Source organism: Callorhinus ursinus, unplaced genomic scaffold (assembly GCF_003265705.2).
Source record: "Callorhinus ursinus isolate GAN/ISIS: 27379988/994484 unplaced genomic scaffold, GSC_fseal_2.0 scaffold20, whole genome shotgun sequence".
Lineage (NCBI taxonomy): Eukaryota > Metazoa > Chordata > Mammalia > Carnivora > Otariidae > Callorhinus > Callorhinus ursinus.
Genome location: NW_027397082.1, coordinates 30531209 through 30557874, shown reverse-complemented (window position 1 = coordinate 30557874; position 26666 = coordinate 30531209). Strand labels below are relative to the sequence as shown.

The following is a 26666-nucleotide window of genomic DNA, read 5'->3' as shown; positions in this document are numbered from 1 at the left end:
CACACACACACACACACACACACACACACACACACACACACACACACCCGGGGAAACAATATAACTGTTTCTTCAGATTGCTCATTCATTGAGATTACCTATGAAGAATAATGTGTCTGCGACACATTATTGTCTTCTTGCGACAATCCCATGGACTAAAGGACACTTTTTAGAAACAAATACCATTTTGCATATCTTTGAAGGAATATCTGATTGAATTTCTTTGTTCATTCTAGGTTAACTGTCACTTCCCTAGCCCAGTGGCAGAGAGCTAGCTGGCCTGCCCACTTTCCTCTCATCCCTGCTCTATCCCATGTCTTCCCTCCCTTACATTTAAAACAAATGTATATTTATCACCTATTCTGCCACCAGGCCCCTGAGCATGGCAGGGCCGCCTCTCTGTGCCATGTGTCTGGGGAGCACAGCCTCCCTGGTCTCCCACACACTGTAGGGGCTGGGTGCTGTGCTGGGGCACATGCTGCTGAATCCTTGTCGCCGTCCAGGATCTTTTAGTTTACATCAACTGTTTGGAATCTTGGGAAAGTTCATGTGGTGGGGATGTGGGGAGTCCTCAGCAATGCTTCTGGAATGAGCCTGGCTGTCCCTGCAGTGAGCACAGAGCAGCATTGTTTCCTGAAGTGCTCTGTACCTCCTGCTGCCCAGCCCCAGAGCACGCAGAAAATGCGGCCCACAGCTCCCGCTGCTCCCATCCTGAGGCTTGGCAGCCTTGCCTTCCCTCTACATTGGGAGCCATCTTGCCTGGGGGTTGGGATCTAGGGCTACCTTCAACACCTGCCTTGGAGCTGCTCAAGTAGCCAACACATCCTTGGGATTGTTGAAAGCCAGGTTGTTGCATCAAAGATGGGATGGCCGAGGAGTCCTTGCTGAGTGCTGGGCCCTCATGTCAGGAACAAGAGAAGCCTGTTGGCTTCCAGGGCCGAAGCAGCCTTATGTGAAGTGGGACTGATGGTCTCCATCGGGGAAAGCACAAGGATTTCCCCACTCCGTGTCCAGGAAGGAGGAACCTCTGTTGGCTTGAGGCAGCACGAGCTTCATTTGTGCCTTCCTCCAGGCCTCTGCAGGATCTGCCAGGCCACTCGATGGTCCCAGAAGCCTAGCTACCATGGGGAAGTCTGGTTACCCCTTGAAGCCCTAACCTGTGAAGACCCCAAGCTCCCTGGGGGCCCCTCAGGTATCAGGAAACTCCAGGCAGGGCCATCAATCTCTGCAGACCCCTTGCTGAGTGTCCCCCAGGGGGCTGGAATGAGCAACTCAGAATAGGTTGGTGTCCGTGAGAGAAGACAAGAAGGTAGGGGCTTGTGGGGAAGGGATGATGGGAGTGGTGTCAGATGTGGTCTCCTCTGGCTCGCTGTCCCCATCATCCAGGTCTTCAGTGAGAGACGGGATGATTCTGACCATACTGTCTTCAAAGTGCACCTGCTTCTTCTTGACCAGCGAGTCGGCTGGCTCCAGAGTCAGCTCTGTCAGGGTGTCTGGGCACTGGAGGGCATTGGGCTTCTTGGCCCCCTTCAGGATGCTCTTCATGTGGATGAAGAGGGAGCCAGTCCCCTCCTTGAAGGCCCCGTGGAAGGTGTAGGTTTGCTCCGTGTCCCCAGAGCCGGTGGTGCTCACGGCACTGCTGGAGGGGTCCGTGTACTGCTCAGGGGGAGCCAGCACCTCCAGGTTGGCTTTGCTCTTCTTCCGTTTGCTCAGCAGGAAGTAGGCCAGGCCGGTGATGATGAGCATGGAGCCTGGAAGGGGATGCAGGAGGTCAGGATGCTGGGGAGGAGCTGGACAGAGCACTGTCCAAGCACACTGTTCCAAAGGGGCCACTGTGGCAGGCTCAGGCCCTCTGGGCTCCAGCCTGCACATCACACCCACTTCTGATTCAGGGGCAGGCCTGGTGTCTGGCTAAGGGATGTCAGCGGGGCCGGTGCCGTGCTGGGCCCTCACCCTGATTGTTAGCCAGGGGCCTATGTGCCCGAGGCCCCCTGCGTTGACAGCTGACCCTGGAGCCACCTGCCTGGCCTCTCATCGCCATGCTTGGCCTCCATGTTAGGACCACGTGTTGGGCTGGACCTGCGATGCCCGCAGTGGGACCTGCACCCTATTTTGGATACTGGGCTCCCACTGCTGAACTGGGCTTCCATCCATTCCCAGAAGTGGGGAGATGCTCCATCCTCAGCCTCCCCAGGAAACATGGAGGAAAGTGTAAATCCTACTGGCTGGGGCTGGCCTAGCATGGGTCCCCCTCTTGGGTGGCCCCTCTTCCCCCAGTCTCCAGGCCAGAGGTCCCTCTGTCTCAGGCTGAGATTGCAGCTCTGGGGTCTCCTGCCAGGAGACCCGCCCTATCCAGAGGAAGCCTCTGGGCGGCTCTCGCTCTCCAAGGAGTGGGCGGTGGTGGCTCGCCCTGGCCTTGGCAATGCTGAATCCTCTGGAGTCCAGCAAGGGCCGTGCAGAGTGGCCTTGAAATGCTATGACAGGTACATTAGAAGAAACCACAGGAAGGAAGAAGAGGCTCTGCCTTTCGACTTTGTCTCCCTGAGCAGTGGGCTTCCCGGCATTTTGGGCGGGTCACGAGGAAGGACATGGTTTTCACAGCTAGGGAGCAGGGAAGAGGAGGCTACCAGCAGAGGAGGTCGTGGACAAAACCCAGGGCTGGGAGCACTGAGTCCTGGCTTCTAGCTGACTAGCACGGTCTATGAGGTGGAGGGGAAGATGCTGAGGCTTTGAGGGTCCCATCACGGCATGCCTTCCAAAACCAGGCTGAGGAGTTTGGACCTGAATGGGTAGGCACTGGGGAGACATGGAAGGGTTTGCACAGAGAAGTGACCATCTCACACCCTCTGAAGGCTCTGAACACACATAGGCATTGGAGGAAGGGTCTCTGTTTGTGGGTGCAGCCTCTGGACCTCCATGAAGGCACATTCCTGCTACTTGATCAGCATGAAGGATGCCTGACCCTTCCTCATCCTGTGATCTAGGCCAGGGAAGTCAGTGGGGCCATGGGGGGCCCTGGAGCCCGTGTTACTGAGGCCTGTGCGGGGGGATTCAGCCCCTCCTGCTCAGAGCCCAGGAGCCTGTGGTGGGGGCTCCCTGCCTCCACTAACTCCCGGAGCTCCTACCTGGGATGGTCACGTGCCAGACCAGGACAGGGTGGAGAAAGCAGGCCACAGAGAGCAACATGTATGCCAGGAACTTCTGGAAGCAGCCCAGCCAGCGGGCTTTCTCCCTTGCTCTGGAGGCCAGGGACTCTGGTCGACACCTGGTGGGAGGGAGTCCAGGATTAGTGGGAAATGGGAAAAAACTCAGAAAAGGCCCAGAACGTGTGAGGCTGGGATGGGGTCCTGCTGTGCCCATTTCTCTTTAGTGGCCTCTGACTAAACTCTCCCAAGGGGCTGGAGTCCTTATCATGGGTTCCACAGTCTGGGGTCTTGCCTGAGTCCTTCCAGAGGGCCTATAATTTTTCTGAAAGGCTGCCTCACCCCGTCTTTCTGTCAGGGGTGAAGGGAGCTAAATGATATCAGGATTCAGCAAAGTCAGGGGGAAGGAGAATAGGAGACTCAGGGGTCCATTGGGAGGTCCCCAGTGGAGTGGAGAAGGCACGCAGTATGGGAAAGAGCTGGCTGGGACCACTGTGTAGACTGTGCACTGCACAAGCCGCCTGGCCACCTGAGTGAACAGGCTGGAATCCAGCTCCACCTTGCTCACAGAGCCTCACCTAGGCATAAGATGGCATCAGCCCAGAGGGGCTTCTTTTTAAACTGGCCCGCAGGGACCACACAAGGGCCTGGCAGAGGCCTGATGCCCAGCAGGTTTCCTCAGCGGTGTTGCCTCCGGGTTTCAAAGGAGGAAAGAGCTTCCCTTTAGGTCCATCTCCTTCATCTTGTGAGTTGGTCTGGAGCAGGGCTCTGTCCAGGCTAGTTTGGGGGCAGTGGCAGGGGCTGGAGGATGACGCGCTGGTCCTGAGCACGGCCCTCCTCCCGCACACCATGGCCATGGCTCACTGGTGCCCTCTGGTGGACGTTGTTTTGTGACCAGACCCTGGCTGGGAGAGGGGGGAGTCCAGGACGGGGGTGGGGGGTGGTGGTGTGCGGTGTGTGAAACTCCCCTTTGGATTCAGCGCTCCTCCCTCCCGGTCCCAGAGAAGTTGCAAAGATCCCTTGACAGTGCCATTCATCGGAAAGGAGGAAGCCTGTTGCCTCAGGGCTGGTGACCTTGGGAGGCAGCTGATGGCCTTGCAAGGGACAGCTGGATTTGAGGCCTGGCTCTTTCTCTGACTACCTAGAGATGCAACTGTTGAGGTTCTGAGAGCTGTGGTCCAGGGACAGCCGTTGGCCACACTGATGACAGCTTCTATGAACTGAGCACTGCTGGACAGCAAGTATGGGCCTCCATGGCCAAGTGGCTTCCCGAGATCCTTGCAGCCCCTGACTTGTGCCTGGGTCCTAGCAGGAAAAAGAACCAGTTCTCAAATCTATCTCTGCTTACTCCGCAGGGTCCTCACCTCTCCATGGGTGCCTTGGATGGCAGGTGCAGCTACGGACTATTCTTGGAGGCGGGGATGGACTCTGCAGGGGCTTCTGGGTGGAAATGGGCCCTGTGTGAATGCTTCCCTCCACTCCCCTGGTTGGGAGCAGAGAAAGGGGACCACTGAGCCCTGGAGACCTGAGCCCATGCCCGGGCAGGGGCTGGCTACATGGTGGGGAGGGAACCCGTCCGTAGCTGCTTTGGGAGCAGACCATCACGTGGGCTGTGGCTTCACGGGTGGAGGAATCTGGGGGTGTCTGGGGCTAGGAGGTGGTGGAAGGGCTGCTCTGGAGGCTACTTACTGGAAGCAGGCGGCCAGCAGCTGAGCCACAAAGTAGGCCCCTTCACACACGGAGATGACACTTCCTATAAACCTGTGGTGGAGACAGGGAAGGGAGGTCTGGAGCCATCTGATCTGCCCTTCGCTCTCCCAGAGCCTGTTTCCCACAGCATCCGGGGCTCCTGGCCCTACAGCCAACAGACTGACCCGGAGTTCCCCGGCCTAATGCTGCCCCCCAGCCAGAATCTGCCAGGAGCTGCGTCCGTGCCAGGGCCTATGCTGGGCTGGGCCTCAGTGGAGGGGTACGAGCCCGGGCCCAGAGATGGGTGAGAGGCTACCTTGACACCGGCCCCTGTGTGGCCAGCGTCATCCTACCTACTGTCACTAGCACGACATTCGCTGCTCGGCTGTGCGAACCTGAAGGCTGGATCTGTTCCCGACTCCTTTCCTTCTCCCTCTTTGCCCACTGTCCAGTCTCTGGCCTCACCTATATGACCTGAGTTTGGGCACTGCCCCCTTGACCCCTGCACTTGACTCCCCTTTTCCACCTCCCTAACTCCCCGCCATCCCCTCTCCCTTTCCTGTTCCTCCACTCCATCCCCACTGGCTGCCCTGAGGCTCCTTCTGACACCTGAATGTGACCCTGGTCTTCCCAATCCACATTGCTTCAAAAGCTCCTCATGTTCCAAGTGTGGTCCAGGGAACTTCCAATCAGAATCTCTGGGAAAGATGTGAAATCATAAATTCCTGGGCCAGCCTCAGACTTTATATATCAGAATCTTTGGGAATGGAACTTAACATGTTTTATTGGAGGGTCCTACTGGCCTATAAAACTGGAATTTCTTAGCATGCCTTTAAAGCCTTATATGAACCTCCTTAGTCCTCTGTCTACACAGGAAGCTAACAGGGCCTTTGCACAAGCTAGCCCCTCTTGGAAGGACTCCTCTTTCCTCCTTTGTCTGTCTGGTGACTTCTTGCTTCTCCCTGTTTTACTGTGGTCCCTCAGCTACCAGTCTATGAACTCCCTTTGTCAGTTCCCTCTCTAATTCTTCCCTGTAGCCAGGCCCACCCTAGGAATGGCTTATTGTTAAGTGCTCCGTGGGCACCACTGGAGTGAATGAATGAGTGAAAGGAGATACTACCTCGCAGGAGAAGGTGGCTTGGGGCCACAGTTTCCTCAGGGACCTGGGCATTGCCCCTGCTACTGATCAGCTGTGTGCCTATAGGCAAGGGGCTGGACCTTCCTGTGCATCAGCATCCTCATCTGTAAACTGACAGTAATTACAGGGCCAAGATTTGAACCCAGCCCTTAGACTCCAGAGCCTGGGTTCCTAACAAGCACAACAGCGTGCGTGCTTTGTAAAACAAGTGCCATTGCCTTTTTCTAGATCCTGGGATGGGGGGCAAGGAGGAAACTGAGGCTTGGGCAGTAGAGTGACTCGCCAGGTGTCCTGTCTGGTGCTGTAGACGTTGTGCCTCTTGAGGCCAAGAAGGTCTGGTCACTCAGGTGGGGCAGCGAATCCAAGCCCAGAGCCCTGCCGTGGTAGCAGGATCCCACAAACCAAGCCTCTGCCCGGGGCGCCACACCAGCCACGCAGACCCTTCAGCCAATGGTGTGGCTGCTGTCTGTGGGGGAGCGTGAGGAAGGCGGCGAGGGGCCCCGCGGGAAGGAGAAAGGTGGGGGAGGAAGCCGGTGCGCAGAGAAGTGGAGAAGAACAAGGAGAAAGCCCACCATAGCTCAGTGCCTATGGGAGCCTGCTCTGAGCCTCGGCCCCTGCCGGGTCCCGGGGACACAGGGGAGGGAATGACAGTGACACAGGGGTGTGCTACAATCGGCCAACGTCCTGAGTGGAGGGGTACACGGAGGCAGGAGTCTGAGATCTGCAGGGGAGACCGCGCGCGCGCGCGTGTGTGTGTGTGTGTGTGTGTGTGTGTGTGTGTGTGAGGGAGGGAGACCGGGAGGAGGGAGGCGTTGTGATGGCCTTGGAGGAGTGAGTGGGGCTGAGTGCAGGAGGGATGGGCGGGCAGGTAGGGGCTCCCATCCCGGGCGGCTGTGGAGCGGTGCACAGGGAGAACACAAACTAGCTCACGGCGAGGGCTGGGGGGACCTGAGGCTGGAAATCATGTCTTCTAGACTGGATGACCGAGTGACCAGAGGGGCAGGGACAGAGCAGTCAGGACGGGGCAGGGTTCTGGGCAGAACATGGTTTGCATTAACTGGCTACGGACCTGACCTGTTACAGGAGGACAATCGCACCTACCTCTTACTTGAAGTGAGGTTTGTGGGTAAGCTAAGTAGAGAGAGGAGGAGAGGAGGAAGGCCAGGCTGGCTTCTGGATTCCGGGGACACAGGGCGTGGCGGCCAGGGACAGGCTCAGTAAGACATGGAGCAAGTTCAGAGCGAAGAGAGGTCGCTTCCAGGCAGCAGGGGCCCCAGGCTCAGGGCAGGCTTCCCAGGGCAGAATGCCAGGAAGGAATATCGGGCTTTGGGAATGTCCAGGTGGGTGGTCAGTCACCCTGGGTGCTCAACGGGATAAGCAAGGGCTTGGAGGTGAGGTGATGTAGGTGAGTTTGAGAAAGAGTCAGAAGCTCCTGAGGTGTAAGTTGGGTGACAAGAAATAAAATGGAGACCAGGAGATGGCAGAGGAATAGGGTCTGGAGGCCGTGGCAGCAGCCGAAGCTTCCAGAACAGCCCCGTGTTTCTAGGTAGCTAATTTCATGGCAGAGTGGCAATGGGCTGGACGGGTGGAGGATGGATGAGAGACGGTGGGGGTGGTCTACCTAGCAAATCCAAGAGCTGCCCTGGGCAGTGAGGCAGGGATGAGGGTGGGTGTGGGCAGGGAGGAGGCAGCTTGGTGACCCCGCGGGACAAAGCACAGGTGCCCCGTGTCCCTCAGGATGGGGCTGCTGAGAAGCCGGTTGGTCAGAGCCGGCTGGGACCCCAGGCTGTCCTCCGTCATCAGGCCACCACTGCACAGCGATGTCCTTCCCGCCGGCAGGCATTTGTGAGGCAGTTGGCAAGGAAGAGAGGACAGAGGCTGGGGAACTAGACGGACCCGGGCCTGAGTCTGGGCCCTGCTGCTGTGAGTTTGTTGGGCTGAGCTGCTCACTCCCTCTGAATCTGCTAATCTGAAAAACTAGGACAATATGCCCTTCTCCGGTGCTGTCAGAGTTAAAGGACACAGTGGAAACAAATCTGCTTGGCATGTAGAAGGGTTCAAATACATAGTGTTTGGAACTGGTTCCTCTCTCTCTAAAACAAGAGCTCAGTTCATGTTTGCTGAACAAAGAGATGATTGAAAAGATAGATGGGTGGATAGATGGCTGGCTGTCTGCACGGTAGCTGGCTGGCGGGCTGGGTGGAGGGACAGACAGACAGACGGATGGCTGGATGGATGGCTGTGTAGGTGGATGGATGGAAGGATAACTGTTTGATTTATGGGGTGATCTGACCAAAGCCCTGCCCAAGCCAGAGAATATCCTAGAAGCCCCCTCTACTTCTTCCACCTGAGGGATGTGATGGAGTTAGCATGGGAAAGGGGTGGGGGCTGCTCTGTGTTAGTCTGACAGACTCGGGGTGAGCCAGAGCAGAACACGCAGGCAGGGAAGGGCACATGCACACATACTCACAGCAGATAGAAAGCCAGGCTTTTGAACTGCCCCTGGAGGAAGGTCTCAGTGCCCACGCCGATCAACACTAAGAGGGGAAGAGGAGAGGGGAAAGTGGGCCTGGGTGCTCCAGCCACACTGCGGCCCTGTGGAAGGTTCCCTGGCTGCAGAGTGAGCCTTCTCCCTGGGGACTGAGAGCTAGGCTAGGCTCTTCTCCAAGTGGCACAGGGATTGGTGGCTGGGAAAATGCAAGGGAGCAGGGAGCCTTCTGGATTGGGCTCTGGAAACCAGAGAGGTTTCAGGCAGAACCCCAGAGGTCTTTTACTCCAGTCCCCGAGCACAGATGCCTTTCCTCCTCTGCCCACATTGGTCATGCCGCCATGCCTCGTGTCCCCACAGAGAGCTCATGCTCACAGGTCACCAGCCCCTCTGCTCCCCAGCTGTCCTCCACATGTCATGGCTTCAAGGGCCCTCACTGTCCTGCAGGCCATACCCGTATGTGCCGTGTGTCTGGGTTCAGTGCTTGGCCGTGGGTGGGACCGCCCCAACCCCTGTTCCCTTGCCCAGATCACTGTTCTAGCTGTTTCTGTGACCCCATTTTCACTTGCTGGTTTGGTGGCTGTATCACACACTCCTGTCTCCTTGCTTTGGACCCAGTGTTGGTTAAGCCCCTGAGGGTTTGCTCTGACATAAGAAGCTGATCGGCTTCGTCCTCCTTACCTATTCTTGGCAGTTGGTATTTGTGCTCAAGCACCTGACCTTCCGTTTGTCCAGGGTGAATATTGTCTTGGACCCAGCTTTCTAGACTTGCTGGCTCCTGGCTGTCTCCACTCTGGTGGGAATGGTGCTGGTGGGGAGGACATTTTCTGGGGGGCTCATGAGTACGGGGGTGTCACACGGGTGAGACCCTCATTGCCATGGCTGTCTCCACCCTGTTTAATACAAGGGTGCTAGTAAGCACAGGAGCTTAGGAGGGGAGGGTTGGTTCTTGCTCCCCCTGCTTCACTCAACAAGCTGTGGCTCAGACCCCATCCGCTCACCGAGGGACACATTCCACAGACAGCACTGATGTGTCCTGAATCCTTCCTGCAGGGCCGCATGGCCCACTAACTAGAATTCTTTCTGGTCCTGACTGATTGCACTGCATACATCCTCCATTTCTCTCTGGGCTCAGATGACACACCCTGGTATTGGCCGAATTGTGGCTTCACCTTGTCTCCCTTCCAGAAAATCAAAGATGGCAGGGCTAGGCTGTCCTATTTGGCTACCCGTGTGTGACCCTTCATCTCTGCTGTCCAGAAGGCTGCTTCCCTGGGTCTGATGACTCTCCTCCTTGGCAGAGACACTGTAAACTTCCACCCCCAGTGTCCTGAGCCCTTTGTCCATGTGGAAATGCTGTTCCTGAGAAGCAGTGTGAAGACCCTCATTTAGGCCACCAGCACGTCCCCCCCTCACTTCTGGGGGATTGGTTTGTGGAAGTACATCAGGGAGAAGGGCACAGAGTGCTTCAGCCTAGGAATGGAGGGGGATGTGTCTAAGTGTGCTTGGTGATGGAAGGTTCGCCAGTGCTCCCCTGGGCTTAGTCTAGAGCCGTGGAGGACACCGTGCCTCTGCCCTCTCCAGGTTCTAGATGTTCACAGGTTTGTACCAGGAAAGGGGCCAGGAGTGCTGGGCAGCCACACACACTGGCAGAAGGTCAGCATAACCTGTAGAGCACTTAATGCTTTATACACGATGGTCATGCTTGTCCTGGCTCCTCATAGCCTGAGACACAGGGAGATCCATACTTCCTATTTTACCGGGAGGCAAACAAGGCTTAGTTAGTCACCTTGTGTAATTCTTCCAAGGACACGCCAGAAAGCAAAGGACCTGCCGACCAAACTTGAGACTCTGGCTCCAGGTGGTAGACAGTTTCCTGGTTTCCACTGTCTATCAGTGTGTGTGTGTGTGTGTGTGTGTGTGTGTGTGTGAGAGAGAGAGAGAGAGAGATGTGTGGTGTGTGTGTGTACTGTAGGCAAATGCCCATCTATTCAGTTTTCACTCTGTAGCCTGTCCTGTTCTCAGCACTTAGCATCTATTAACTTTTTAAATCATCACGACAGTCCTATGTGAAAGTATTATGTTATCCTCATTTTACAGAAGGGAAACTGAGGCAGAGAGCACATAGGCAAAACCAACCTTACCAACCTAGGTCATTCCAGCATTTCAGTCTCACACCTGCCGGTTAATAGCTGAGTCACTCAATCTCTCTGAGCCTCAGATTCCTCCTCATCCCTCTTGCACGTAATGGTTATGGGGATTCAATTAGCTGACTGATGCCGAGCACCTCACAGGTGCTCAGTCCCTTGCTCACGTTCTCGTGGGCAGTCTTTGGAGATTTGCACGGTCTTGCAGCGAGTGACCAGCAGGTGGCAGGAAAGGGTCTTGGGAACCCAGCCCTTTTCTCTGATTTGTTTGGCATGTGGAGAGTTATTCTGATGCTTTTTGATGGAAACAAAAGGTCTATAGTCAAAGGGGCATTCTCGGAATGCTGTAGTGGCAGCCCTGGTTTGCAGTTGAAAAAACAAATCGATGAAACAGCAGAGAAGAGAGAGAGATGGGTTGGTATCCTCGTTTCGTGTGTTCTTCCCTTGGTAACCGTGGGTAAGCGCTTAGCACAGAAGGGGCGCTGGGCTGTCCCTGTGGGCAGAGGCCCGAGAGTGGGTCTTGAAATATCAGCCTCCACAGGATGGGCAGGGAGGGCCTTGAGTGTTTTGGGGAGCTTGAGTGACAAGTTCAGACTGGCATTTAGAAAGCGACCTGACCTCGGGCTACAGGGTAAGAGGCTTTGGTGATATTTGGCTGAGTTAAAGCGGCAGATAGGAGGTGGTGACCATGCTCCGGGTGCTCCTGGCCTCCCCATCTCCCAGCACACTGGTAGCCACTGGTTCCTTCGTTGGCCTGGCCTGAAGCAGAGTTCTGGTCGTGGCTCCTGAGGGTGTGCCCAGGTGACCTTGCTCACCTGTTTAATACAAGGGTGCTAGTAGGCACAGAAGCTCAGGAGGGGAGGGTTGGTTCTGCCTGAGCGCTCCGACGAGGAGGCTCCCCAGGCACAGAGAAGGGCCTGCCTTGCCATTGCGGCCTGTTTTTTTTTTTTTTTTTTTCTTTTTACGGGGTAGTGGAAGGCAGAAGCATGGGACCAGAAGGCGTCTGGGTTTGGAAACCCCCTGGGTGTGCCAGCCCAGCTGCCTCTCAAGGAAGTCTCAGCATGTGCCACAAGCTGCACTAGCCCCCTGCGCCATCCCCCACCCCCAGCCCCGCATCTTGTGTAGTCCGCACCACATCCCTCAAGGTGGGAATCATCAACTGCATGTTATTTATGGAAACATCCCAGCCAGACCCCTGGAGTTGCAGCACCTTGCCCACAGCATGCTGGTGGGAAAGGGCAGAGGGAAGCCAGAAGCAGGACTGATTTCCGGGGGCCGCAGGAACCCCCAGCAGAGGAAGGGCTCTGGTGGGAATGGTGCTGGTGGGGAGGACATTTCCTGGGGGGGATTCATGTGTATGGGGAGGAGTCACATGGATGAGACCCTTGTTGCAATGGGCAGTGGACCAGCTGTGAATGGATTTTTGTAATGTCTGCCACAGGAAGAATCAGGAAACGACCATCTCACTCCCTCAGGGACCTGCCTGGTGCCTAAGCTGCGGGTGAGTGTGCTGACTGCCCACCCGCCCCTCACCCGAGGCCTCTGGTGAGGGGCCCTCAGCTTGAGCAGAGTTCTCTTCTGAATGTCAGAAGTCGCCACAGCCCGATCTCCTTGCCCAGGGCAGTTCCGCCCAGCAACCCAAGAGTTCTGGTAGGCCAGGGTCCAAAGTCCCCAGAGGTCAGCCTGCACCGTCATTTAGGGCACATCCCGTGTGCCGGGCCTGGGCAAAGCAAGGCTCTGCGAAGGAACTATGCGCTGGAGCTTGGGCCGACTGTCGTGGACCCAGGAAATGAAGAGCCTGTGGAGGGTGGGAAGAGGCCCCAGCACCCTGCCAGCAGGCTGAGGGCAGCTCCATTCTGTCTGGGAACCTAGGACAGCTCCACAGACAAGGAAGGCAAGGGGAGGCCGGGAGCATGGAGCAGCACGAATGAGTCTGGGGCTGCTGCGGCCGCGGTTCTGTGGGCTTCTCTGTGTAGTTCCTGAAACCGGGTAAGGTCACAGGTTCTGCCCTGGGGCAGTGACAAGTGTGGCTTCCTGGGCCCACACCCTCAAATCTTTTTGCACCTTGCAACTTCCTCCTACCCCTCCGAGGGAGCCAAGTCCACTGAGAAAGCTGTGCCCTGTGGTGCTGGGGGAAAAATCCCATCCCCACAGTCTGGGTGCAGACAAGTACCCTGGGCATTAGACCTGCTTCTTCGAGAACTTACTCTCCTCCCTAGCACTTATCTCCCCAGAGGTCTCCTGGGCTTCTGAACATCACACAAATTGCCATGACTAAGGTAAGTGAGCCTGGAACGGTCTCCTTGTGAAGATATTCCTGCTGATCCCTGGGGCAGCAACACTCCCAGAGACCAGACCTGGTCAGCTAATTGCTGGGCTCTCTGGCAGAAAATGGGAATTGACTCCCATGTACTTAACACTGTTAGGTGAGAGAGATACCCCTAATTATAGCAATGCAATTTGGGGTTTCTTTGTTACCGTAGGCTGCACTTGATGGAAGCTGCCCACCAGCTCTTTGCAACTCCTCTCATCAAGAGGTGGAGTCTATTTCAAGGGTGGGCCCTTGAATGTGGGCTGGCCTTAGTGACTTGCTTGCCCAGTAGAAAGATACAGACTTACACTGCTGATTCACAAAAAGCTTCCACCCAGCCCTCTTCAAATCCTTGTTCTGGGGGTAACCACCCCCCATGTAAGAAGTCTGATGCTCCTGAGACCACCATGTGTGAGGAAGCCCAAGTGAGCCATGTAGAGAGAATGCTAGCGAAAGAGAAAGACAGAGAGAGAGAGAGATTCATGGTCAGCACCCCGCTGGCTCAGCCCTCTTCATCAGGCATAGACGTGTCAGTGAGGAAACTCCTAGATGACATCCCAGCCCCAGCAGGTATGAAGCGGAGAAGAACGGATGAGCTAAACCAACAGTCAGAAGCAAAGAGGCCATGGCAGCCACCCCACCTGAGACCTCAGCCTTCATGCAGCTGAGATGAGCCATCTCCACTGTTCTCTGCCTGAATTCCTGAGCCACAACATTTCAAGCATAATAAAATTGATGTAGCCTTAGGTCACTAAAGTTTGGAGTGGTTTTATTATGAGGCCACAGATAATTGGAAAAGCAGCTTATCCTATCCTCTTAACTACCTGAGATTTTTGTCCCAGATGTCCCTGTGTCTGGTCTTGTCTATATTCTGACTCTCAGCAGGGAGCGTGCCCCCAAAGCCCCTTGGGCCTCTGGCCCTTCTTCCTGGTCGCCAGCTTGGTTGTCAGAAAGCCAACTAGTGGGCTCCTAGGTCCTGCAGCACCTCTCCCCCTGCTTAAATTCAGGCACAGTCTAGGAGATGCAGTCTCCTAGGAGTGGGGTGGTGTCTGGGGACTTCTTTTGGGCTGTAGAATCCTATTGGCAGTATCCTATCTTAGGATTTCATGTAGGATCGGTGAGGCTCTGCCTCATCTAAAGCAGCTCCCTCTATAGTTTCATTTCACAAAGATTCCCAGTGGGAAAAGTACAGAAAGCAAAAATTGAGACCCTCTACTGCAGGAGAATTTTGTGAACTGCATCCAGTACTCACCCCGGACAACCGCAGAGACCATTGCCATGGAAGCTCCTAGCCTGCTCTTCTCACTGAACTGTGGGGGAAACAAGCTGACTTTGGAAGGCACCAGAGTTCCATGTGACAGAGATACAGGACTCCAAGATGGTTTGACTGACGGTCTGGAGTTTCCTAAATGTTTTTCCAGGGGACTAGTTTCCAGAACTGGGGTATTTCAGAAGCCAGGAAATGAGCATGATGTGTGGCCTTAAACTGGAAGGAGGAGTGTTGGGTGAAAAATGGGACTGGTATGTGAGAAGAGGTTTGGTCATCTTGTCTCCTGCATGTCTGCCCCCCCAGAACTACACAGGTAGACCACCTGCTCTCTCAGAGACCTCCTGTCGACCCCGTGGATGAGAATAGGTACAGTCCTGGCTTTGTGGAATTGGCCCTAGGGAACTCTGCCAGGTTTCCAGAGTTAGGCAGGGCTGTCTGTAAGACACAGAGAAGTTATGGCATCCGGCAGAGCCTGGACGAGGGAGAGGTGAACAGGGCACCTGGGCACAAAAGTTAAAGAGGTGCTCACTCTAAGCTCAAGAAGGTGCTCACCCTAAATTTAGAGAGGGACACCCCAAATTTAAAGAGGTGCTGAACCTCCATGTAAGGAGGTGTTCACTTTCAGGGCCATGTAGTGGGTGGCATTGGCCCCCTTGTGATCACGAGAATGAGTGCCTCCTGCCCTGGCATCTGGAGATGCTCTTGGCCCAGGGTTTGGGAGCCTCTAAGCTACCCCTGGAATCTGGTCTGTCCTTCTGGTCCTCCTTACCAGCTAGCCTGGCTGGTAGCTCTGATACTCTGCCTTCGCAGGGCTCTAGTTCAGTGTGCCATGGGCAACCGGTATCAACAATTCACTTGCACAAATGACCCTGGGGCCTTTTCCCAGAGCTGGGCATGGAGACAGAGGAGCCAACAGTTTGACGGTGGAAATGAATGTCAGACATGTCCCCAGAATCAGGGCTTCATTATAATCAATTCTCCATAAGAAGAAAATTGTCCCCAAGGACAGCCTTGATTCCTAGCTGTGTTGGTTTTTGCGCTGCAGGTGGGAGGGGTGCCGGGCAGAGCTGCAGAGCTGCAATGTAAGTACTTTTATACCACCACGAAGCGGCCCGTCGACTCCTTCCGTCCCTCCCTGTTATCTGTCCCTCGGGGTCCTGTTACTCCTCGACTCAGGCCCACAGAACCACGTTAGGAGCCCACCCTGGTGCAGTCCGCCCCACCCTTCTGTCTCACCGCTCCTGCACAGCGCCCCAGGGGGCTGCTTACTTGGTGCCGGTTAGAGTCAGCCCTTCCTCCACAAGCATTTGTGGACAAGCCTGGACTCCTCACCTTGTCCCCTGCCCTCTAGTCTCTGTCCCCCCTGTCTGGGCCGAAGCACAGCATTTTCTTCTCCCAGGGGCCAGGGCTTTCTTCTATAGCCTTCCTGAGTGGCTTGTTCTAGTTCAGGTTAGCAGGGTCAGAGGTGCTGGACTGAGACCCCGTGGCGCGCCACCTTCTCTGCATCCTCCTGGACAACCTGAAGCTTTGGTCTCAGAGTGTGGGTGGAAACTGCGAGGGTGCTGTGCTGTAGCAGAGAGAACGTGAGGCTCGATCAGGAAAGCTGAGTGCTGGTTCCTCAAGCAAATCATCACTCTCTCGTCTGCTTCCTCTTCCAGAAAATGGGGATAATAAAAGCATGCATAAATGGCTGTGAACATTCAGTCTTAGTAAATTATCGAGGGTTGTGCAAATGTAGATGATGGCTAATAGAATTATCAGAAGAGGAAGGTTGTTCCTGCTTGAGAGAGGCAAACACTCTCAAGGGGGAGGAGAGGGTTTATTCTCATCCTTTCCTTCCATTAATACACATTTTTATGGTGGCTAAAGAGCTCTTCTCTATACACTGATGGTTGTTCATTGATTTTCCTGTCTTAGGTCCCTTCTGCAGGCCTGATTGGGATATCAATAGTCCAAAGCCCCATCCACTTCAACATCTCTTGTGTCATGTCCTCTGTGCAACCTGCTAGGGATGCCAAGGGCTTGGAGCCAGTGTGCTCGGGGAATGTGGCCTGTCCGTGGTGCTGACTGCCGAGGGGCTAGCCTGGTGGCCACATCCCAGCCTCATAACTCACCGTGTTACAATTATTGGTCCTCTTCATCCTCAAATATGGTGTGTCTCCTACTGGTCTTAGGGTCTGTAAGGACGTCTCGGGTAAGGAAGTACCAGCTGATGACAATGGCTGGGGATGGTTTAGGTTCTAAAAGGGTTCTAAAATGGCTGGTTGTAGAGGTAAAAGCTAGATTTGCACCATTTCTAAGAACATGAAGATGTTGGAGCCAGTTGCTAAGAATCCATTGAGATAAGAAGATAGTAGCTGTAGGTTTCTTAACTCGGGAGAAGCTGTGGCAGAGTCTAAGCATGGCAGGGAGGTTTACCTGTATGTTGAGAGGTGTTCAACTGATACATATGAGCCAGTGTTCGGAGACACTGTGAGAAAAGGCTAAGATTTTATAGGAGAAAATTCTGGATAGTCAAGTAGAAGAGGTTTTAGAGTATAGCATGGCCCTCAGTACCCCTCACACCTCCCACAAGCCTGTGTGGGAAAAATTTCCTGAAGGCAAGAGAGTGCACCAATTTGGATTCTCTAAACTTGATCTCTAAACATGAGTTATAGACCAAAGTCGACCAGCAAGGAAGTCTATTTTAATTGACCTTGTAGAAGGCTTTGTGGTAGATTGCAATAATACCCCTGTCTGTGTCTACACTTTTTGTTATGTGACTTTGCAGTCCCCCACACTAAAGTGAAGTCTGTCTCCCCACCCCTTGAATCAGAGCTCAGCAATGTGACTTGCTTTGGGCAAGAGGATGTTATCAGGTGTCATGCAAGCAAAGATATGAAATGGGTTCCTGAACAGGGCCTGCTCTCTCCTGCCTCTGCCATTATCATGCACATCTGCCTGAGCCAACCTGCCAGAACATGAAGGACACAGAAAGCAGAATGGTCCTTGTTTCCTTGTAATACTACCTTCCCACACTTCCTTCCACCCCCAGACAACCATTGATCTGCTTTCTGTCACTAGAGATTAGTTTAAATCTTCTAGAAGTTTATAAAAATAGAATCATACAGTAGGTATTCTTTTTTGGCTGTCTACTTTCATTCAGTATAATTATTTTGAGGTTTACCCATGTGGTAGCATGTATCAGTAGTTATGCCTTTCTAAGTAGTATGGATATGCCTTCATTGGTTTATAACTCATCTGTTGATGGGCATTTGGGTTTTCTCTAGCTTCTGGCTATTACAAATAAAGACGCTATGAACATTCATGTACAATTTTTGTATGGACGTTTGCTTTCTTTTCTCTTGGTTATAAATAGCTAGGTGTGGAATGGTTGGATCATATGGTAGGTATATGTTTAATTTTTTAAGAAACTGCCAGATCGTTCCCGAAGTGAGTGCACCATTTTACATCAACATCAGTTATGTATGAGAGTTCCCCATCCTTGCCAACATTCAGCACTCGGTATGGTGAGTCTCTTTATTTTAAGCCATTCTAATACTAGGTAGGAGTATCTCATTTTACTTTTGATTTGCATTTCCTTCATGACTGATGATGTGGAACATCTTTTCATGGGCTTATCTGCCATCATATCTCTTTATTAACTTGTCTTTTCATTCTCTTAACATTATATTTCAAAAGGTGAAGTTTTTAATTTTGATGGCATGCAATTTATCATTTTGTTCTTTTATTGGATTGAACTTTTGATATTGTAAATAAGAAATATCTGCCTAACTCATTACAAAAGTTATCATTACTTTTAGGTAACAGGATAAACCTGTTTGTAGTTTTAGAAGAGTGCCTGGGTGGCTCATTCGGGGAAGTGTCCGACTCTTGATTTATGCTCAGGTCATGACCTCAGGATCTTGGGATTGATCCCCATGTTGGGCTCCAGGTTCTACACAGAATCTGCTTGTGCCTCTCCCTCTGCTCTTTCCCCCCACTCTGTGTCTCTCTCTTTCTCTCTCTCTCGCTCTCAAATAAATAAATAAAATCTTTAGAAAAAAATAAAAGTTTTATCGTTTAGGTTTCACATTTAGGTCTATAATCCATTTTAGTCTTTTTTTGTGTATGGTACAAGGTATAGGTAGACATTCATCTTTTGGTAAATGAATATTGTTCAGTACCATTTGTTGAAAGTTATTCTTTCTACACTAAATTGTCTCTGTACTTTTGTCAAAAGTCTGTTGTTTATATATGTATAGGTCTATTTCTGGACTCTATTCTGTTCCGTTAATCTATTTGTCTTTCTTTGTGTCAATACTGTATTGTCTTGATTTCTGTAGGCTTATAATAAGTGTTAAAATCAGGTAGTGTTAATGTCCTTTGCTCTTTGATTACAAAATCGTTTTGGTTATATTAGGACCTTTGAATTTCCATGTGAATTTTAGAAACAGCCTTCAAGTTTTAGAAAAACTCTGTTGTGATTTTGACTGGGATTGCATTTAAACTGTATAGCAGTTTTGGGAAGAATTGACATCCAAACATTGTTGAGTCTTCTGACCATGAGGAGGATATATTTCTCCATTTCTTTAGGCCTTTTTACTACCTCTCACCTTTTTTTTTTCTTTTTAGTTTCCAGTGTACAGGTTTTTATTTACACTTTGGGGGTCAGATTTATCCCCAAGTACTTTATATTTTTGATGCTATTATAAATTATATTTAAATTTTTTCATTTTCTAATTTTTTCTTGCTAGAATATAGAAATAAGATTGTTTGTTGTATATTGATTTTGTCTTCTGCAATGTACTAAACCCTTTATTAGTTCTAGTAGCTTTTCTAGTAGATTCCATTAGATTTTCCATAGATGACCAGGTCATCTGTGAATAACAAGTTTTTCCTCTTCCTTGCTGATCTGTATCATTTTATTTCTTTCTCTTGTCTTATTACACTGGTTAGAATCTTTAATACAATGTTGGCTAGAAATGGTGATAGTGGACATCCTTGTCTTGTTACTAATTTTGGAGAACATTTGATCTTTTACTTGTAAGTAGCTGTAGGGTTTTTTGGTAGATGCTCTTTATAGGCTGAGAAAGTTTTCTTCTCTTTCCAGTTTGATGATAGTTTTTGTCATGAAACAATGTTGAATTTTGTGAAATGCCTTCTCTGTACCTATTTTTATAATAATATAAGCTTTTTTTTGGTTTGTTAACAAGGTCAGTTATATTACTTGATTTTCAAATATTAAAGCAACCTTAATGTTTCACTTGTTTATGATATACTATCCCCTTGACATTTATTTTTTTGATTTGCTAAAACATTCTTTGGACTTTTACATCTGTGTTTTGAGGGATATATGTTTGTAATTTCCTTATTGGTCTTGATATTAGAGCGATGCTAGTTCTATAGAATAAGTTGAAAAGTATCCCTTCCTTTTCAGACTTCAGGAAAGCTTCTGTAGCAGAGATGGTATGCCGATATGCTACTTTTTGGTGATGATATCATTTATAGCCCTGCAGGGTCCACTGATACTGTTGAGGATAGTGCCTCTAACACATAATAGCATCTTTCTTGTAAGGACTTACAGGGGAAATTTCCTCTAGGTCTTAATTTCAGGTCAAAGTATTTGCCCAAGGTATTTGCTTCTTATTCTTTCTCACATTCAAAAAGAATGCATCTGCTCACCCTTCTGCATGACAGTTTTCCTGGTGCCAGAAACAATGACCATACCTCCGGATACTCTCCATCCATGCCACATAACCCATGTTTCTTCATAAGACCTTCTCCTGGCCTCTATAATCTAGGAAGGTTCAGGGGGAGCCTACAGAAGGCTCTCTCTCCTCAGCATCTGCCACTTGTATATAAGAACAATCCTTTTTTGATAATAGCCCTCTTCAGATGGTTGTTCAGAACTAAGAACAATTTTAAGAGAATTGTCAGCCCATAAAGAAAAAAATAAGGCTGCCATCTTCCTTCTGATTTGGTCACTACATGTAGTATAGAAATAACCAATTTCCTGTGGGCTGATCCTAATGACCCAACCTCAAAATGTGAAGGCAAAGGTTACTCAGTAGAAGACTTCACATTCTAACTCCTTCCTCACTTTGCAGCTTCAAGGGTCATAGATTGCCATGTTTTTTCCTCTGGTCTTCCTTCTTTTTCCATCTCAGAGGAAGAGCCCATCACTCATGCTATACAGTCCCTGGATTCTACACATTCCTCTAAAAATTAACCAGCACTGACTGAGAATCTATGTGGCAGGCAGTTTTCTGCTTTAGTCATTGTTTTGTTGAATGCTCACAACCCCAGAAGGTAGATACGCTCATTATCCCCATTTCACAGGTTAAAAAACTGAGGTTTAAAGTGGTTAGGTAACATGCCTAAGATCACACACCTAGTAATTAGTAGAAAAGGACACAAATTCACCCCTCCAAACTCTACACTGCAGAGCGTCGTGCTAGGATGTGTAATTTTTGGCTTGTTTCCTTGGTCAGACCATGTGCTTCTCTCAGGGAGGGGTCACACTATCCTAATCTATGTGTCTACATTGAACAAAGTGGGAACTCAGCAAATGTTTGCTGAATAAATGAGTCCTAAATGGAGTTACAGATTCCTTGTTCTAAACCTAAGGAAGATACAAGCATAACGAAGTAAAGAAAAAGTGTTTGAACCAAATCCTATGATCTTTCAGTGGTAAAAGTGTGGAACAGAGGTAGGGATATTTAATTTACTCATTAGGACAATCAGATCAGAAAGGAAAAACAGTCAACATCCATTTGGAGGATGTGAAAACAATGTGGTCTTGCTTGGGTAATAAATCCACTTGTGGACATGTTGAAGTGCATGAAGCTTCCTTAGATGGCAGGAGATGGTCACGGGGATCCACATTTAAGAAGGATGGAAAATTAGCATGGAGGGCCCAAGATGGTTGTCTCAGAAGCATTAGTTTAGTTTTTTTTTTTTTTTTGAAGGCTTAGATAGGGCTAAGGTCAAACTATGCATTTGCTGTACTCTTTAGTACTCTTTAAAATATAATGAGAACATCTAGGTTTAAATGCTTCTTTCATCTTAGGCTATATTTATAAGCCAAATCTCCATTTTGAACTGAGTATTGGCAAGCAATGGAGCTGTTGGGAATGTGGCTCTGTCCTTTATGTAGAGAAGAGGTTAATGGGTCAAAAGCCTGGAACAAAACAAAACCCCTAAGTGATTCCAGGTTGATCTAAAATCATTGATTTGTGAGAAAGAGCACATTAACCTGAAACGTGGGGCTCATTCAAAATGGTCTTGTCTCAATGCCAGCCCATTTCCTGGTGGGCTGTGTGGTGCCCTTCTCTTTGGAGCAGTGTGCTGTCAGCCGCTGGATGCGCCACTGCATCACTGCCCTGTGAGCGGGCAGACTGGACCTCCAATACCAGACCAGCTGTCTAGTGGCTGTGCGACCCGTGCCAAGCTACCTGGACATTCTGAGCTTCAGTTTCCTCATTGGTAAAATAGGTCTAAGATCAGCATTTGACCCTCATAGACACTGATGGGGCTTTAGCAAGATCAGGACTTTCTCTTACTGTTGTCAGTTATGCATCTCCGGACCCATAAATGGAAGGTCCTGCTGTGATAGCTCCCTCTGGAAATAGGAACAGATTTGTCTGTCCTCTGATGAGGTCCAGGAGTGGATTTGGCTGGATGGTTATGGTAGTGCCAGTCAAAGTCTACACGGCAATTATTCAGTGAGAGAAAATGAGCATCTGGATCAAATATCAGAGTCTTTAGATTTAGGAAGTGCTTGGTTATGCTTACTATGCTTTGGTGTAACTGTGCCCAACCTCAACATGACCCCACTTGCCTGAGCCTATGTATGGTATGGCCTCAGACAAACCTCTTTGGTACCCTCTGTGTGTTTTGTATTCTGCATCTTGGGGTTGCCAAACCATAGAAAGACATGTCCTTTAGCCTGATTTAGGTGGAGGACACACTGATTAAGAGAAAGGTCTCAGTTAGAATCTTGCCTCTTTGCTTCCTGGTTGCGGTACCCTGAGCAAATTGTTTCACCAAGCCTCAGTTTCCCCCCACGTACAGTGACAGTAACGATGAGCATGATGATGCTTCACCGGGTAGTTATGAGGGTGAAAGGAAATACTACACTTAAATCATGTAGCACAGAGCTTGGCTCATAGTAAATACTCAAATAATCTTCCTTATCAGCTATTACCCCAGGGTAGAGCTGGAAGAGTGAAGAAAGCCCTCCAGCGTTGGCAGTGAGAAGCTTCAATCTTGAGCCTCCTTGCTCTGAGGAAAGTCGCGGGGTCTCAACAAAGGGCTGAACCGGTGGGCTCTTCCCCACAGTCTTGGGGCTGGGGCTGAGGAGTGGTGAGGAAGTGTGTGGAGATTCTCCCTCAGCGATTAAGAGGATGGCAGAAGGTCAAAGGGAAGCCAATCCTGCTCTCTAAGAACAGGGATGGGGACCAGTCCTGTGAGACAGAGAACTGTCTGTGCTCCCATGTCAGTAAAACCCACTTCCCAGCTTCCCTTTTCTGATCATTGGTTTGTAGTGACAATAAATCACAGGGCCAAGCATCCTCTGGGGCCTGAGTCTCTAACTCCGTTATGTTAAAGTCACTCTTTTATGTGGACACAGTCGGAACCTGCTTTGAGGTTTAGACACCAGTAGGTGTCTGGCATCTGTATGGGGAGGTGTGGAGCGCTCACAATCTGTGTGCAGTTTCCCAGTTGTGTTTGCTTCTTCTAGTGACTCCTGGAGCCACATCTCAGCAGGAGGGACACCAGTGTTCACACATATGTGTACACACAAGCATGTGCATGCACACACACAGCCTTCCATGCCAGGGAGGTAATGCAAATGAGTGAAGCTAACCAAGTGTAAGACAAATGTTGGGAAGAAGCTCTGTGATGATCTGGAAAAATTATGACTGGCTCAAAGTCATTAAAAAATGTCTCATGGGAGAGAATTTTCTTAATTTTAGAAACACTTCAGCTGGGTGCTGTCTGCTTGTGGCCTGTCTACCCCTGTTTTGCAGTGGCAATGGTGGTCAGTGCCCACTGGTGGTGTGCCCACTGGTGGTGTGGGGCTGGGTATGGGAGTGGGGCAGCAATGGCCCATGGGACCACTGGACATCCTGATGAAGCTTCATCCAGAGTGGCTGGGAGGTGAAGAAGAGATGAACTCAGCCAGCCAGGCCATCGTCACTGGGCCTTGCCATTCTGGTGGAGTCTCCTGGGGTCTGGTACCCTTAGAACCTCTAGCAGTCCCAGATCCCATCTACAGAGGAGAAGGGGATCCAGGGAAGAGGCTGCTGGATTGGCAGCTGCCTGGTCTCTGCAGGTGCCCAAGCAACCTTGGGCCACATGCTTTTCCTAGCTTCTGGAGAACCTACACTTCTCATAGAAGGACCAGGGGCAACCTTAGGTCTCCTGGGGTTTCTGCAAAGTGATAGCCTCTTTATCAAGTCTTATATCCCTTCTAGTAGCAATGCTACTGTAAATGAGGCCCAGACTTCTCAAAAGAGATTTCAACAACAAGAGGCTTAAGGGAATACGGAATTTGCAAATCTTAAGCACTGGAAACAGGCCAGGAGTTTAGTGACGCTGGAAGAAACTTGAGATTTGCCCAAGAGCACCGAAGCCCCTCTCTCTAGCTTCCCGCTTGCTCCCAGCACTCTAGAAAGCTCCAACAAGATTACTGGAAAGCCTGGCCATTAAAAGGCAACTCATGGCCTATTTTTAGCCTGGATCCTATATCAAAACCAGGCGGAAGGCCCATCTTCAGCATTAGCGGCAGCCCTCCACACACAGATAAGAGTTGTGGTTAAGAGGAACAGTGTGTGTGCGTGCGTGTGTGTGTTTGCATGTGTGTACGTGCGCGTGTAAGGCTATAGACCCTTCCACTGGCTGAGATAAATCAGACTTTTAAACTGTCTTCTGCTAGGCTATTAGAAAAATAGATATCTCTTCAAGCAGCTCCCTGACAGGAGGCAGACCTCAGCTCTGGGCAGAATGTAGCAGCAGGAACTATCACCAAGTTATCTGATAGCCGAGAAGGGTACATTTTGCCTATTTGGAAACTGAGGGCCAGAGGAAAGTGGGGTGAGCTCAAGATCAACAGGGGTGAACCAGGACTTGAACCCCAGACACAGAAACCCTATTCAGGTTTACCTTCCTCTCCCCAGGGTGGGAAGTTGTGGGCCTTGGCAGTCATTGCCTTACATGTAGGTGACAAGGTACTTCTGGCGGAAGCTGGAACGGGCTCCCCCATCAGCCCCTTTACTCAGGGCCCTCAGCAGAGCAATTCCAGGCCCTTCCTGGTGTCCACTGGGCAGGGTTTCCTACTCTGGGAAGCAGGGAGTTCCTTGGCCAGAGTCCTGGCCTTTTCAAAAGTTGAGGCACCTGGGCTCCAGACCTACAGTCCCTCTGATCTGCAGTGTGACCTTGGGCAAGGTCGCTGCCCCATTTGGGCTCAGGTGCTCCATCTTGCAACAGGAGGAGGGTCATTAGACCTTCCCCCATAGCTGACTTCTTGTGCTGAGGACCTAAAACCAGAAGAGCCTGCCGGCCAGCCTCCCTACCAAGCTCTGAACCGGTCATGCGGTCTTCTCCCAAGAGGTTTATGCCTTCAGTTCCACTGAGCTTTGCTCAGTTTGTACATCTTCGATCCTCCAAAACACCTGGCCAGCAGGTCCCGATCAGGAAGTGCCATCCTAGAGGGGCTGGGTGGCTCTCCCAAGGTCACAAATCAGCAAATGACAGGGCAGGGGCTGGAACCAGCATGGCTGGAGTCCGAGCTGGGGGACATTTCTTAATTGCCAAGACTCATGCTGGATGCAAGGAAGGACTTGGCAAGCAATGTGTGTCTCTTCCTTGTTCCCAAGGGACAGTGGAGCCTAGAGCTGAGAGCTGTGATCTCTCACACAGGCCCAAGAACCCTGACCATGTGGAGGGCGAGGGGGGCTAAAGGTTGGAGTCTGCACTGGGGAAGGGAGCAGGCAGAACTCAGGATCATGGCTGCTTTGCTTCTCTCTGTCTGAGGGTCGAGCAGCCCTGTGATCAGGCGGGTGAGGAAGAGGAGCCCAGCACAGGGAACCACCTCTACGCCAGACCCACGGTGTGTTCTTGCGGTCAGATCGCAGAGAGGGGGCCTGGTTTTCTCAGGACTTTCTGTTCACAGGGTGGGAGTGAGCCAAGGGAAGCCCAGGACCTCCCCGTCCAGTGCTAGAACTCGGCCTGTCCCAAGTGCTGGGAATTCTCGTCCCTTGAAACGGAGCTGCGGTTTGGGTAAAACATGATGAGCTGCTGGCCGTCTCTGTTGCTACACAGCAAGGCATCCGATTCTCACATTTGCCTGATCTTTCATACCTTCAGCTTCAGCTCTCACCTCCACCTCACGACAGCCCTCAAGGAGGTAAGGCAGACCCTCTCTACTCATTTTCCAGATGAGGATTCTGAGGGATCCCAAGGTCACATGAGTGGTGGTTTGCCAAGGGGAGACTCAGCACCAGGCGCCTTCACCCAGGCTGACCCCACTGCACCTGCCGCTGCCCTGCTGAGCAATGTTTCTGGAGGCATCAGGAAGAAAAGTGAGGGCAGATGTGGCCAGATGTGTCCATCTGTCCCCAACCGGCTGGCCCCCACCCCTTGAACAGCCTTGTCTGCTGTGCCCAGTGCACTGGGGACTGCAGCTGGGAGGCGGGGTCTTACCTGCAGCCGTGGTGATGCCCAGGAGCCGGCAGGTGTATTCCAGACCAGTCCAGAACATTTGCAGCTTCATGATGCCAGGGTTGAGGGCAGAGTCCCAGTAGGGCAGGCAGCAGAGGCTCCGGCCTGAGATGCTCTTGGATGCCCGTGTGCAGGGGGAGGCTGTGGCTGTCGGCTCTGGGTCCCTGTGCCCTGGGGCCCTGCCTTTCCAAACCAGTCTTGGCCACCACAGCCTGGCTGAGGTGTGGATAGGGCTCACCTTCCTGGCTCTGCTGCCTATGCCCTTGCCAGACGCTTAGCTTAATCATTACCTTGGAAGAATGCCCCTGCCGCTCCGTGCAGCTCCAGCCTGGCCTGGAGCCGCTGAGGCTCCAGCACGGCCAGCAGCTTGAGATCAGGCCAATTAGGGCTGGGCTGGAGGCAGCCTGGAGCTGGCAATTAACCATTTCTGGGCAGGAGGAGAGAGCTGAGGGGCCAGCCCAGGCCCTCCCTTCCTGGTCAGCTCTGAGGAAGTCACACCTGGACCTCAGGCCCACTGGCTCTAGGAGAGTTGGTGTCTAGAGGTGACAGGTCCGTGTTGGTCTGTATGTGGGAGAGAAAGATGTGTCTTTAAATCACTAGCAGAAGCAGCTTTTTGAAATGAGTTCCAAGCTTCTATTCTTCTGCATATAGGTGGAAAGCTTTGCAGTCTGTCCTGGATTTAGACTCGACCAGACATACCTATAGCTCAGGCCAACACCACACACGGACCTTCCTTTACCCCTGACATGCATCCCTGATGTGTGATGTGGGAAA

The 26666-nt window shown here is 51.5% G+C and overlaps 1 protein-coding gene across 1 annotated transcript; it reads right to left on the bottom strand.

The window, feature by feature from the left end:
- Window positions 1–1272: 1272 nt before the first annotated feature.
- TMEM72 (transmembrane protein 72) lies at window positions 1273–26070 on the bottom strand. Its single transcript, XM_025880787.2, has 5 exons — window positions 25875–26070; window positions 8441–8507; window positions 4833–4904; window positions 3126–3265; window positions 1273–1751 (listed from the first exon to the last, which is right to left on the bottom strand). The coding sequence occupies exons 1-5, from the start codon at window positions 25942–25944 to the stop codon at window positions 1273–1275; spliced, it is 828 nt and encodes a 275-aa protein (XP_025736572.1). The 5' UTR covers window positions 25945–26070.
- Between the last annotated feature and the right edge of the window lie 596 nt (window positions 26071–26666).